Source organism: Manis pentadactyla, chromosome 3, assembly GCF_030020395.1.
Source record: "Manis pentadactyla isolate mManPen7 chromosome 3, mManPen7.hap1, whole genome shotgun sequence".
Lineage (NCBI taxonomy): Eukaryota > Metazoa > Chordata > Mammalia > Pholidota > Manidae > Manis > Manis pentadactyla.
In genome coordinates this window covers 69,555,918-69,571,832 of record NC_080021.1, presented here as the reverse complement: position 1 = coordinate 69,571,832, position 15,915 = coordinate 69,555,918, and the positions used below count along the sequence as shown (strand labels likewise).

Genomic DNA, 15,915 nt, shown 5'->3' with positions numbered 1-15,915 from the left:
ATAAAAAGGAAAAGGAAACCTTACAGGCAGGAGAAAGTCAAATATGAAACTTGGAAATAAAAGTAATCATAGTAACAGTAATAGCTCCAACATCACAAGGTGGTCATTATTCTAAGTGCTTTAAATATATATACACACACTCATTTAAGAATTACAAATACCTATGAATTAGTACTAGAATACTTCCAATTTTATAAACAAACTAAGGCACAAAGATATTTAATAACTTCCTCTAAATAACAAAACTAGTAAGTGTTAGAACTAGGATTGAAACCAGGATTGGCAGACTCTAGAATCTATCTTCTTACCCACTTTGCTACACTGCCTCACACTTACATGAAAGCAAAACATAATTTAAACACTTAAAAACACATTCTAGTTTTTTCCTACTACCACAATCTCAATGTTCTGAGTGTATCATGATTGTTTGACCTCAGTACCCTTGAATACCTATATGCCCTTGCAACATGTAACAAAAACAACAGGAAAAACAGCTTGAAAACTGACAACATGGTGACTCAGAATCTGATCTCTTGAGATTGCCTATACTGCTCTCTCTTGTCAATAGAACGGAACAATTTAAAGATCTGACTGAAAACACAGTTGGGGGAAAATAATAAAGACTAATAAGGTCCTATTTAATCCAATGGTTAGACTGGATCCAGAAATTAAAAATACACAAAAGCCTACAAAGCTCTCAAACAAAAAACCCACAAATTTTCATTTGTTCAAAAATGAAAATCACTGAGCTATGCATTGTAAATGTCATTAGCTGATTACTAAATGTACTCTTATGAATGACAATAGCTATTAGAAAACCATACTACAGAGTCAAAACTAAATAGTATATAGGAGAAACAACAGGAAAAGGAACAAAAGAAACCAGAAAAAAAATTTTTTAACTGAAAAAGAAGCAAGTGACAAGGGATAGAAGGGGTAAAGAGCAGAAGCAGAAATAGAGATTACACGCAACTACAGGGGAAAGAAGCAACAAATTCTCTGAAGGCAGTGAAATGATGGAGAACAAAGGCAACCAGACAAAGAAGTATCAGTAGCAATCACCAGTTCTGCAGATTCACTGTGATGGGGGAAGGCAGAGTGTGCATGCATACTGGGAAAGGGCATTCAAATTCCTACTCACTTTAGTAGCCTCTGAGGGGTCACTCTATTTCTAGTAATGCTGCACTAATGATAAGCCATATGGCAGAGCACAGTGGTCTGTGGGGGCATTTAAAGTGAAGCCTTAATTTACTAAGGCAGGAGAACACAGCTATGTTTCACAAATCACTCTATGGAGTCTACATTCTCAGTACAAAAAGCTAAGGACAGAAGCACGAGAACCTTGTCTGTTAATATTAAAAGACATGCCCTGAAAAGCATGAATACAGGAAAAAAATTGATAGATTACTGCTTTATGCATATGATAGCAATGCACTTAAAAAAAGTGACAAAACTTAAGAGATTCTGTATCAAATAAACTTTAAACTGTATGCAACACACAGGCAGAACTAAATTACTGTGTATGCAGAAAGTTTTCACAGTGAAAATATCAGAGGTAACATTTTATTTCTTAGACCTAACTGAAAGGTGTTTATGAGCAAATGCATTTGGGGATGAGCTGTATGTTATTTTCAGATAGGTGACAGAACGTTTCAAAGTGTGAGATGGGCCAGTACAAAGCTAGATCTGGGGAGCATAAAAACAATAATAAAAACAAAAACTATACTGCTGTGTTTTAACTTTTAGAAGTAAATCATTCCTAGACAAAATCTTTCCCTGCACAGTTTAGTAATACTTATGAAAATGGTCTTGTTTAGCAATGCCTACCAAATTCTACCCTAGAAAATCCTAGAGGATCAGGTACTTCAGATTCAAGGGACCAGTGTTCTTCTAAGTTCTAATGGTAGAGGATTCCTAATTCAAAAGTGGAGATAATTAGAAAATCTTAACATCTTAAAACTTTTAATGCAACCACATTTTTTCTGCATGTTAGGAAACAGAAGCTATAAATAATTAAGCAAGAAGGATTTTTATTTTTCATGTTTAGTTATTATACTTGTCAGACAGGTTACTCAGAACAATAGGCCTAAGGTCAGGAAAATGGCTTTTTTTGGCAGGACAAGTAGAGCACTTTTCAGGTTGCCTGACAGTATTCTCATCATGGTCTTGAATATAGGATTATCTCAATGAGTTAACTTATGGACCAGAGGGAGAATATCACATAAGAAAATAAACTCAGATATTTAGAAAGAAATTCAGAATAAACTTAATGAGAAAGTGAAATGCAGCAAGAATATAATTTTGTAATAAAGCAAAAACTCTCAATATAAGCTAAAATTTAAACATTGAGGTTTTGTGTAAAATTGAACATGGGATTTATATTTGTACAAGTATCTGGCGATGATGAGTTAGAAATGATAAAGTACTAATAGAATTTATGCTAAGACTCTGAAATAGCATAAATTCTTAAAACAGAGAGGCATATCATTTGTTCAAATGAGTGACCTATCTCCATGTAACAAAGAGTGGACAGTTGGATAAATTTGGGCTGAGTATGGTCATCTAAAGTATTGTATGGAAACAGAAACAGTGTAAAATATTGACTCTTGCCTGAATAGATTGTCATAATGACAGCAAAGATGATCTGGAGGCCAAAATCATTTGGAAGAAATCTACTCTGGTAGCCAAAAGGCGGATATTACACTGCTTGGAGTTTACAAGCAGGCAGGGAAGTGGAAAGGTCAAGAGTGCACACTCAGAGATAAGATGCCTGAGGGTATATCCTAGCACCACTCCTCAAAATTCTCCATGAATGAATTGGTTATCACAGTAATCAAGACAGTATTAGCCTGTCTGTGGGGATGAGAAAGTTATTTAATTCCCCTATCTGAAGTTTCCTCATTTGTAAATTGAGCACAATAGTAATACTCATCTCATGAGGTTACTGAAAGGATTAAATGAAGTAATACACATAAAGCACTCTGAAAAGGGCCAAGCCCATGGTAAGCCTTCAAGTTATATAGTAGGTATAAGATGATACACATTCTTTAGCTTTCACAAGAAAAAGGCAAATGACCTCTTTCCCCAAAAAAAGAACAGCAAGTGGACCTTGAGAATTCTTTTCAAAGATAAAAGTTTCAGGGAGCATTTCCAGGGTCAATAGCCATTTAAAAATATAGTTCTGTCTGTACTTAAGAGCAAAAAGTATCTGAAGCAAAGTAAAATAATGGATCCGCATGAGTCTCAAAGCACCAAGAAAAGATTATGCTACATAGTCTTTGAAAGTTTCCACCAGAAGTGGTAAAGAAAATTTAAACATCAGTGTTGTAAAATGTTAACTTTCAATTATTTGGGTATTCATAAGGAAAAAGTCCATCTTTGAAAGAAACACTAGATAATGCCCTGCATACTAGGAATTTTTAAAGTCTGAAATAAATGAAATAATCCATAGTAAAATTAAGGCGTAGTAAGAGTTTTCTTTTAGGAAACAAACTAAAAATGAGGACTACCCAATAGTGTATATAGTATATAGACTCCAAAGTCCTTTCCAATGAAGCTTGTGATGAGAATTGCTAGCAAATCCCTTCATTTACCTATAGTGGACCTCGGAAAGACAAACTATACTCCATTTTCAAATAGAAATAATAAAGGGAATCTGTTTTCTATTAAAGGAAATAAAACATTTGTATTCTTTTTAATCAAGGTCACCATTTATCCAATGCACTAATATGTACTGTAACTTAAATTTTCATACTGTTTATTTCCCTCCTATATTCTATGACCTAAAAAGTAAACTTAAAGGTATTTCATCATGTAAATCACAGTGTGCCATAGCAGTCTTGTATGACTTAGGAAATCATTCAGCAGTAATCTTCCTCTTCAGCACTGAGCAGCGATTCACCTGGAGGGAGGAAAGCGGGCCTTACCTATCTACAGCAACCACAACACTCTGAGAGCTGGTCTCCCCAATGGACTCCTGAATACTTGCTATCTGCTTCCAGTCCACATTTCCTCCGACTACCACACAAAGAGAGGCGTTTCAGTTGGAGAGCAAGTCAGGGCAGAACACACTTACAGTTATAAAACACATTTCTGAAATCGGTTATTTTCCTAATGAAAGAAACACAGCTTTGTGTGAACAATTCTTTTGGCATTGGTGACCTGTACAAGGCCAAATGTGCTCAATGAGCTGTACTAAGTGGTATGCAGACATGTTTATAAAGACGCAAATGTGTTTGCAAAGGTCACACAAATTAGGGGCACTGAGAATTTAGATCACAAAGTTAATGACATTAGGCATAATTTATCTTGATGTTTAAGAAACATAACACTAACCCCAGTTCTACTGATATCTTCTTAGCTTGATTCCCAATTCCATGTAATCAGATCTTCAATTATTTGGGTACTCGTCTGGAAAAAGTTCATTTTAACTCCAGTATCCTGATTACAAATGTTTATTGGAAATTCTATCTGCATGTTCTAACATCCTCTTATTCAAAAGAACCACTCATCTTTTCCCCCAAAATTGGTTCCATATGTTGGAAAGAAAAAGTTTCCCTAGTTTTCAAATTCTTGACCTGACGATCATCTTTGATATTTTTCTCCCACTCCATTAGTGACTAAATTTTTTTCTGACCTGTTTTCATATCATTCATTCATTTCATTCCTACTCAAGTTCAGACCTTAATAATCTCTGGCCCAGATTACTGAAACAGTTTCCTGATGGCTTTCTCTGCTGATAATTTCCCCTCCTCTTCACTCTCTCCTTCATTTTCCTGCCAAAATTACTTTTCTAAACCATCACTACCTGCATTTTGCTCACTATTACTTTTAGCATGAAGACAGCTGGCCCTGCAACAACACGGGTTTGAACTGAGTGGGTCCATGTATATGCAGACTTTCTTTCAATAAATACATTGGCAAATCTTTTGGAGATTTGTGACAATTTGAAAAAATGTTTTCTATAGCTTACTTTATTACACAGATGCAGTATATAATACATATAACTTACAAAATATATGTTAGTCAACTGTTTATGTTATTGGCAAGGGTTCTGGTCAACAGTAGACTATTAGAAGTTATGTTTTTGGGGAGTCAAAGAATACATTTTGATAAAAGGGAGCTCATGGGAAGATTTTACCTATCATGAAATAAAATTCAAGTTGGACCTAGAAGGATGATGATGTGGGAAGGGAGACAGAAGGAAAAGCAATTCAGGTAGAAAGAGCAGCGTATATAAAGTAATGGAAGTATGCACATGAACATCATGTTTTAACACACTTGGTTGTAGCCATAATGGAGAATTTGGCAGGGGACAAAGAAGAAGGGAGAGAACAGTAGTAAAAGATGAAGTTGGAAATCCAGACTAGAAATACAGTGTGAAAAACCTTGACTGTCATGTTTAATGTACATTTAAATATGTAGAACCATTAGACTTTTTAGAATATTGACACGATCCAATCTATTCTTCAAATATAAATCTGGTAGTATCTACAGAAAGCAGGGAAATAAAAGAGACAGTGGAGTCAATGTGACAAATTAGGAGTCTACTTCTATAATACAAGTGAACATGGATGAAAGCCTCTGAAATAAGTGACAGAGAATTGGGGTAGTAAGGACATAGCTTCAAGTATAGGAATTTAATGAAGAATCTGTGAGAAAAAATAATGCCAATCACCATATAACTTCCTTTCTGTATCTACTGGATGTTCTTCCTAAAGAACTTTCTATACCCTTTATATTTAGTTATTTGAAACCCTTAATAAAAACATATGTGGAGGAATCAAAAATATATAAACTATTTGGCAATCCAAATGACCTATTTCACAAATATCTAAAATCTTTCAAAGATTTGTATGACAATGTAACAGAATAGGCTAATAGTTTCAGTTTACCAAATTTCTCAAATGCACAAGCATTTAGGTTAACTAAGAACAAAGATGCAGATGTTGTGAATATTCACTTAAGATTTATACAACCAAACCACTGAATTTTTAAACTTTAAAATATACTTTCAAAGGAGAGTATACATATGATTCAAATCTAAATCGTATGCTACGTATTCTTAATAATTGTTTCACATTTCCAGAAAGCATAACTACAGACTTGTATATATTTATTAGTCAGAAAGCCAGATAAGTATATATTCACGTTTAATAACTTAGTTACATGGACTACTTGGGGCATAGATGCTGTTAATAGAGGAAGATATTAATTTATTCAAAAACCATGTATGGTTTCTGACCACAGCATCCTGTTGAAGAAAACATCTGTTGACAAGGCACAGAGAAAGGAGTGGGTATCTGCCACATGGGGCTAGCTGGTGACCAATGAAAAGGTGTGAAGGGAAGGCTCTGACCAACAGGGGCCAAGTCTACAAACCAGCTCCCTCTAGGATGTAGACTCAAAAATGAGAGACTTCATCAATCTGGAGTGAGTGAAGAATGGAGCATATCAACAAGAGAAATAGATGACACAGAGAAAACCTAGATAGAGCATGAAAGAGAGATTGTGGTTGGTTGCTTGAGTAATTTCGAAGTCTGAAACTTTCAGAAGATAAAATATTCCATAGGTGCTTTATTTTTAGTGCACCCTACTTTTGTTACTTGCCAAAACTGTGCCCTGGCAATTTGCACCTGTTATTATTTTGGCCTTCCTATATTCCCTAGGCTTTTTTCCAAGGGGATAAGGCCTTTTGAAAGTCACTGAATCAACTAATGCACATTCATTTCACTTGCCTATAAATATTTTTCATCTTATCTCATGCCACCTTCTGGAGTAAGTATAATTCTAATGTTCTGAGTCAGACTTCCAAGTTATATTAAGCCACCATGCAGGTATACAACCATTTCTAAATACTGATGCTCAGTCACCAAGGTATTAGGTCTATACTTGAACCTCCCAGAACCTCAGCACCATAGCCTCAAAGATACAACTGAGGCGCAGACTGTACTGCTGACTGCCACTGTTGGATTACTATTGGGAACTACCAGTCCAGCTTGAGGCCACAACATAGTGCTGGACTTTACTTCTTTGCCTACAGATAATTTTTCAAACCTGAAATTTTTTGGACTTAAGAATTTTTACTGCAATAGAAAAACTCCCAAAAGACAAAAAGTTACATGTCCAGAAATACGTTAAAATGCAAAGCCTTAAAAAAAGGTAAATATTCCTAGATCTCATTTGTATGCTTTCCTGCTCTCTTTCAGAATTGTCTCTAGATTTCTTGGTTGGAAGTGGGTTAGGGAAGACGGATAGAGAACAATCCAGAAACTATTAATATACCAGCCATTGTACTAAGTCCATTTTTATACATATATAGGTATTTAATCCTAACAACTCTATTACCATTAGTTTGCAAAAGAGGAAACTGAAGCTCAGAGAGTTAAAGTAACTTGCATACAGTGCACACAGAAGAATTTAAACCAGAAGTACAATATTCAAAAGTTTAAACTTTTCTTCTGCCCTGGTGGAACTCTTCCCATTTATGACCAAATAAATTGCCTTTGGTTCTTCTGTATTCATCCATTTTCACTAATATGCCCTTTGTTCTAGTAGGTTAAATCTGGAGTTCCTGGCCATACTTAGCACATGGGAACCATGGGGAAGTTTCCATACTGGCAGAAGAATCTGGTTATGTCTGCATGGTGCCTTTTAAAAATCTGAATGTAAATGCTCTTCTCCAGTTGTTTCAATTATTTATCACTTTATTATACTCATTCAAGTTACCTACTTAGTCTTAAGCAGATAATTTTAAACTGCACCCTCTCCCATTCCCAACTATGAGATTAAAACTAAGTATCATTTAATGTTGCAAACTAGACCTGGCAGAAAAAAGACAGCTTTTTACATAGTCACCTTGTTTTTTCCTCATAAAGTTAGCCAAAGGGCATTTTATTATATCCCACTATATTTCATTGCTACAATAAAGTTATGTATGTTGAACAAGTTAACAATTTTTGACACTTTATATAAAGATATTTTTTAAAGATTCTTACCTAGCCCTAGACCCACAAATTCATCAGGAGCCTGATCTTTTGTTCCAGTAAGAGATCCTTCTCTGCCTCGCACTGTTCCAGAAATGTATCGAGGTTTTACTCCAGTTCCTATAAGTTGTGCAAGCTCCAACTGACTGATGCACTTCAGAATCTTAATTACAATAAGGAAAAACGTTTTTAATTCCACATTAAAAATGTCTGCAAAAATATTTAAATGTATGCAGCCAGGATTTAAATATAAACTATATTATAAATCATTATAAAAAGCTAAATGTGCTTATTCTGAATGTACTATATTTTCTCCCAAAACACTTATGCATGTCAGTGATAAAATATTTAGTATCAGCTCATTTTATAAACCAAATTGCAAAGTTGAAAAAAGTGCTTATACCTCATGCCATGAATTTCCTAAATAATTTCCATCTGTATGAGCCACTGTGATAAGTGTTTTTATGGTGTCAATGTTTTTCTGTTTCATTTCAGTAATACCAGAACTCACTGTAAGTAAGGTAAATCTTGCTAGCGCTTGGACATATGCATCTCTTTCCAGCTATAACAAAGAGAAAAATATACTTAAGTGGTTGTAAACACAACAGAGTAATCTCTAAGTCTATACTGACAAACTGTTTAGTAAGTTTTTAACCAACAAATAATGTAATACATACAATACCTCAAACTATGGGTTCTTAAAATTTTAAGATGGTGATCAAACAGAAAAAAGGATGAATTTCTAAAATCCAAAGGTAATAGAACTATCAAATCAAGATGTGATAACAAGTTATTTCATTTGGAAAAAAAAAAAACTCATTGAACACTTATGTTTCAATACTGTGTGGACTAGCAGAAACCTGATTTATAAATTTGCTCATTTTCCTTCCTATGGCTAGGCTGTGCTTTTTAAGCCAGAACATTCATAATTAAATGTGAAATGGTTTTAAAAAAAGCAAGCAAGCTTTTGCTGACATGAATTATCAGATAAAGCATATAAATTACTAAAGGGACTGTCTTCATGAAAATTATGTACTAAACTGGGTTCTCTTAAAGATAACATGTTATAGGCTTAAAGTTATAAAGATGTATGTAAATATATAAAATACTAAAAAAAGATGAAATAAGCATGAACATGAAACATATTTCAATAAGATATTCAAACTAACTTAAGGTCTTAGAAACTTTGTATACAGCTTACACTCTTTAGAGAAAAAAAACATAAACCAATTATTATGATCAGTTTTAGACACATCAGTACAGAACTACCCTTTCTGTCACAGCTTCTTAGAAACTTAAACATTAAGATTAATTTAAATTCAATCCTAAACTTGAAATTAGTTGTTTAGTAAGTCAGCCATAATTTAAACTCTAGTAATGGCATAAGTTATTTATGATTTCCAGACTGGCTACAAAGGCAAAATTCTTTGTTACCTGAATGCTGAAAATGCATGCAATTCTGATTGCACATCTTATACCTTCCAGGCAAAGAGAGGCTACTTCAGTATCATCACAATCTTGTAGACCCACACTAAATGCAGCCAGAAAAGGTGTCCAAGCCAACTAGAAAAATTAAAAGTTTTAAATATATCATAAGCAATAATTAAATTTTATTATACTATTTTAATATTTCTCAAAGCTTTCAGACAGTGTGTGATTTGAAGAAGTTTTGAAAAAATAAATAAATAAAAGGTCCATGGAATACTGCAAGGGACAAAGCTTGCAGAGAAACAGAGAAAGATGAGTCCTGAAGTAAGGGGTAAAACTAAAATAATTTATGGATTTTGACTATTTCCATTTTTTATTGATGTGTATTATTTATAGATGCTGTGCTTAAAATATCTCTAGAGTACTCTACTGAATTTATAATCTTGCCCTCCCACTTTTTTAAGCCCAAGCAACATTATATAGTTTTCCCCTCTGTCTACTGTGCCAAGAAACTCATTACTTATTAAATTCTAGCTTAGAGGATGTATCAAAAAAACAGTAACCCAGGAAATTGATAATAAAGCTATTTATGAAGAATTTGTAATGAGGAAATACTTATATGAGAAATAGCAAGATACAAAATTCTATACACACTCTGATCAAAACTGTTCAATTAAGACCAAAAAGCATAGAAACATATTAACAGAAGTTTTTTCTGAGTGGTAATTATAGCTGGTTTCTTATTCTATTTGCTTTTTCGTCCTCCTTCACCCCTAAAAAACCAGTTTGAAAGGAAAAACAAAATAAGGGTGTAAGATTATTCAAAACAAAAAGCCGATTTATAAAATTTATTTCATAAAAGAAGTGTTTCTTATGTTTCAGCATAATTTTCAGTATTATTCCAAAAGATAAGGCCAGTTATACTCCACTATTTCTTCTAAGATGATCTCCCTAGCCCTACTCTCATCGTGCAATTCTTCACGAGCTTTTAGACGTATCATTAATACACAAACTTGAACTACAGGGAAGAAATAATTATAAAATTTAGAGCTAAAAGGAAGCACAGAAGTCTTGTAGTCATCTTTTACTACTCATACATATGTGTAGTTAATGTCACTCCAGTTATGATCTTCAGCTTCCACAGACCACCTTACCATACTGTCTCACAAACTAGAATATACTTTACCCATTTTCCCTTTTCAAACTTGACTAGATTCTCCTGCACTTCCCTACAGTCCTTACTGCACTGTTTACTTATTCTGGAACTTGGAGAAAAGATATAGAATAGGAAAATGAAGCAGGAATGGTAAATCAAATTTTAAAGAATCAATAAGTATCACTAAATCAACCTATAAACATAAGTCATGCTCACTTTTGTTCCTTATTGTACTTTCTGGGCTTACTCAGAACCCTCATATTAGTTCCTGGGCGAGAAGCATTCAAAGAAAGTAAGAGGCTCAAGATCACTTTGAAATTTTAGTTAATTAAGTTTTAAACAGAGCTCATTTAGAGAAAAACAGCCCAAGGATTTTAAAGATCATTGTTTGAAATCTTTCTATTCTTAATTCTAAGCTCACACCCCTATTAATTGCTAATAGTATATAACTTTTTTCATTTTCTTTAAGAGAAAACTGATATTTGGTATTGTGCTTCTGGGTCTACACTAATGGCTGTATCCCTGTATTTCCTTAAAAAATATGCTGAACAAAATGATATATAAATGTATATTGCAACCAGAAGTTAGTAGTAATTCTTACTTTAAACATGGGCCTCACATGCTCTAAATGTGTTGCACTTGTAAAAGGTGCTTGAACATGGCTCACAGCCTCCATGAGTGCTTTAGCTGTCTTGGCCATTTGTTCCATTTCTAAGTTATACAGAAGTCTCCTTTGTTTTTCACTGGCTACATCTGAAACAACAAACACTATTAGCATTTAAAATGTAAAACATTTAAAAATGTCATTTTGATGTTTTACTATAAAATAATAAACACAACCAGTACTTACTAGAAATAGTCCTAAGAAGCCAGAAAAAAAAAAGGTCATATATTGTATGATACCATTTGTCTGAAATATCCACAGCAGGTAAATCCACAGAAACAGAAAGCAGACTGGCTGTAGCCAGAGGTTGGAGAGAGGGAGGGAATGTGGAGTTACCTATTCAATGGATATAGGGTTTTACGTGGGGTGATGAAAATGTTTTGAAATTACAGAGGTGGTGGTTGAACAACACTGTGAAGGTACTAAATGCTACTGAATTGTTCACTTCAAAATGGTTAGTTTTGTTAAATTAATTTCACCTCAAAAGTGTGGGGAGTGGGAATCCTGAACTATAAGATACGGATAGGTGGAAAACCTATGAGAAGGGAAAAGAGTAGGGACAAATCAGTCACAATGAAAGTATTAGGGCAACAACACAAATAGGGGATAGAAGAGTAGTAAAAGGCAATGGCACCCTTGTAAGACTTGCTTGAATGGCATCTCCTGGGCTAAGACAACAGTGGCCCTACGATGATTTCAGTATTTGAGCACTCCACCATCTCCTCAGATCCTGCTTCTCACTGACTTCCTACCACTATGTATAAAATAGGCCATAGAAAGAGGAATATGAAGATGTTATAACATGAGTATGAAGAAGAACATCGAATCAGAGAATGGCATCTACTTAGTTGTGAAAAAGAAGTCCTGACCAATAATACATTTTATGATGTTATAAGCAGAAGAGCCAAAATAACACTACCAAGTAAACTGCTGATTGGAACTGGACTACAGTAAGGGGCAAGGATGCCTACATCAAGATTTAGCTTTGCTACTCTTTGAGTTTTAGGTGCAGAGATTTAATAAAATTTTTTACACTATACTCAGCTTATAGATTTATGATCCGAAGCTTCCTAATCTCTCTATTTCAGTTTCCTATCTATAAAATAAGGGAGAACTTAAAATTCCTTAGAATCATTCCCTATATTATTCTAAAAGATATAGCCAGTTATACTCCACTATTCCCTCTAATATTTTCCTAGTCCCTACTCTCCTCTTATAATTTTTCAACTTCTAGAAATGTACATATCACATAGGCCTTTTAGCTTCTCTCAACAGAATTTTGCTATTGCAATCTGTTCTGTTAGGTAAAGCTTGAGATTCCATTTTCAAGTGGAAGTGCTCAGAAAGGCAGAGTACTTTCTTCACATTACTGTTATATTCTTGAGCCACTACCCTCACCTTAGTCCTATAGCAAGACTTTAGCTCTAATTTAATCACCACTGTCTACTTAAACAGAATGTCTAGAATGAAGCCAGGCCCACAGTTGGCTCCTAATGCTGGTTAGTCAAGGAACACTACAGTGGTGGGATTTACGATGCACCAGAAGTAGTGAGTTCCAATTCCACGGGCCCTTCATGATCCTAACTTGCCCTGCCTCCTTCAATCACCCCTACTTCCAGCTTCTGTTTATGTGTACATGACAGAGGAACAGATGGAAATATGTTGCTTGTAGATGATGAGGCAGAAAAAAACACTGAGAGTTGAAGTCTGACTAATGGGGCTAACAAATCTGACCTCCAAGACCATGCTGAGATCAACTGCTAAATGGACAAGTATAAACACACACAAATGCATGCATACTATGTTTGCAATTTCCAATAATCACTGACCAGTGTTATCTTTCTTCAGGATGGGGAAAAAAATACAATCAGATCAGCAAACTGTATTATAATACTTCTCATTAAAATAAGTAATATTTTATGTATTCTAAACCAAGTGAAAAATTATTTTAAGAATATATTCTCCTGAACAATCAGGACTCAGTTGATTTGGATACTTACTTTGTTTAGTTGATTTTGTAGGGATTGTTAGTTCTTTTGTTTCCTTCATTGATATCTTTTTTCCAGCTATTTCATTATAGATGGCTGACAGATACTCTTCAGGAAGGTCTTTACTGTCATTGATACCTCTATTCATCTTAATATACTGTTCCTTTGTCATTTTATTTTTAACCTAGAAATTGAAAAACTATTATAATCCTTAAAAATTACTTAAAAATTCATAAAATCCCTAAAAAATTATTTTAAAACTCTTATTTTATGTATTTGAATACTCATATAAGAGAATTTAAATGTACTGTGAGGGTAGGAAGCAGAAAATATTCAGCAGAACACATCAGAATGAAAAAGGAAGTCAAAAAATAAAGGCAATGTAGAGAAGACCCATCCTAGCACATACTCATTAACATTGTTCTCTTATGCATGAGTAATCTGTAATAAGAAAACAGGGAGAGACTGAATAATGAACTGTTTTCGCTCAAGGTTTAAGAGCTCTTGCCGTGGTCCTTAAAAAAGGACAACGACAATTGTTAGAAACATGCTATCAGAAAGATTCAAATCTTAGTTCAGAATAACATGAATATGTTGCCAATGACTTAAAAGCTGATCTTATGCAACAGAAGCTTCAAGAATAACAGCTGAGATTAATTTAAATTAGATAACAATCTGACTGATTTATCATGGCAATTGAGTAATAAGTGATCCAGGTGAGGTAACCTTGGAACATTTTGTCTTGTTTCAGAGGAGGCTATACAGGAATGTCCTACTGCACACCTTGATCCATCTGTGGAGTACAAGTTTGCAGTCTACAAAGATGGTAGCCTGGTCACCAGGCTAGCACAGGAAAATTGTTTACACTTTTTATCTCCAAAAACCCAGATGGACAAAATCCTGAAGTCTTAGGATGTCTCTGAAGGCAGACCTCAGAGCTGTTGCAGATTCAGCTGCAGACCACCACAATAAAGCACATATCATAATAAAGTGAGTCTAATGAATTTTTTGGTTTCCAACGGATATAGAATTTATGTTTATACTATATTGTAGTCTACTAAGTGTACAGTAGCATTACATCTGAAGAGACAATCTACATACCTTAATTAAAAAATACTTAACTGCTAAAAAATGCTACCATCTGGGCTTCCAGCGAGTCGTAATCACCGATCACAGATCACCATGACAAATAATAATGAACTAGAAATATTCCAAGAGCTAACAAAATGTGACACAGTGACATAAAGTGAGCAAATGCTATTGGAAAAATGGCACCAACAGACTTGCCAGATGCATGGGTTGCCACAAACATTCAATTTGAAAAAGCCACAGTATCTGCAAATCATAATAAAGTAAAACTCAATAAAATGAGGTATGCCTATACACATATTTAATTATATTCCTACCACCTTCCATAAATAATTTAAGGCAACTCTAAATATAAGGCTCCTGCAAATTTACAAGAAGGTACAAAGAATAATAAACAAGTCGTAACTTTAAAACTCATCTTGAGTCATGGCTCTAAAAAAATGTGAAAGAAAGAAAGCCTTTCACATGAAGTTCTGATGAGTTCTAAAACACAATGACCCAAGGATACCAAAATAAAAGACTACACAATTCATGCCCATAAGATGCTAAAAGATCAACATCATCCGGAAATACTCAACGTGGCATATTGTTTTAGCATCAAGGCAATCAGAGACAAAGAGAAGTTTTGGTAGAAATCTCAAGTAGCAGTAGAGTATGTTTACGGATCTGGGTAGGTGGGAGCTCCCAAGAAGTGAGAGTAGATAAGATAAATTTCAGGTACCCGAAATAAAAATACACTGCTCAAACAGAACACTCTACCACAGAGGGATTCTGTAAGTAATATAGAACATAATCCTACTTTTCTTCTCCTGTTTACTTCCACACTATGGAACACTCTACTCCTGACTTTCATTCTCACGTACTTACATTAAGCTGTGCCTAGTTTTAGTGCCTGAATCACGTAAAGCCAGTCATTAAAACTGATAGAGATTAATATACACAAAAAAATTACACGTTCTAAACATACCTCAAAATTTTCAAAAAATTCACTGGTAGTCTAAAAACATTTTAGGTGACAAAGGAACATAAGTAACTTGTTAAAATTCACCTATATTTTAACTTGGAAAACAACTAAGAATGAGAATAAGTTTTAAGGGATTCCTTTAAAGTTACCTGTGTTCTTTAAGTGATGTCCTTTGTTATAGTTCATAAATCATACGGGGTCATGATTATAGACTGAATTTTCTAACAGGCCACGTAGCCTGTTATTCATAGGAATTCATAAGCTGTTCTGTAGCTGCAGGCTGCAGGCTGCGTATCAGCACACAATGCCAGCCAGCAGTCTGAGGGGGAGTGAGAGAACCATAAGCAGTTACCACTGGAACTAATACTACTGCTGGATGAGGATTCCAAGCACATGTTCTCCAGACAGGAAGTAGATAGTGCCATCAAGACAGGACTCTGTTCTCAAGATAATGTTCTCTAACTGGTATGTGTTCAGAAATCTAACAATCTGGGTACTTGGAAAGGATTTAAAGGAAGTTTTAGTATTTCTTCAAAATTCCTTTCATAAGAATGTTAAGTATAGGAAGATTTGATACAGATGCATATAACACTGATAATTCATTTATAATTATTTAACAATATAACATTCTAAAAACAAAG

At 34.4% G+C, this 15,915-nt stretch overlaps 1 protein-coding gene across 2 annotated transcripts in view; it reads right to left on the bottom strand.

Moving 5' to 3' along the window:
- ARFGEF1 (ADP ribosylation factor guanine nucleotide exchange factor 1) overlaps window positions 1-15,915 on the bottom strand; it is a 144,574-nt gene that overhangs the window by 26,700 nt on the left and 101,959 nt on the right. For both annotated transcript variants that reach the window (XM_036886251.2, XM_036886252.2), the window contains exons 18-23: window positions 13,234-13,405; window positions 11,171-11,322; window positions 9,420-9,548; window positions 8,389-8,547; window positions 7,998-8,148; window positions 3,927-4,017 (exon numbers count right to left, since the gene is read on the bottom strand). In XM_036886251.2, coding sequence (XP_036742146.1) covers window positions 3,927-4,017; window positions 7,998-8,148; window positions 8,389-8,547; window positions 9,420-9,548; window positions 11,171-11,322; window positions 13,234-13,405 — 854 coding nt within the window. The remainder of the gene's footprint in view (window positions 1-3,926; window positions 4,018-7,997; window positions 8,149-8,388; window positions 8,548-9,419; window positions 9,549-11,170; window positions 11,323-13,233; window positions 13,406-15,915) is intronic.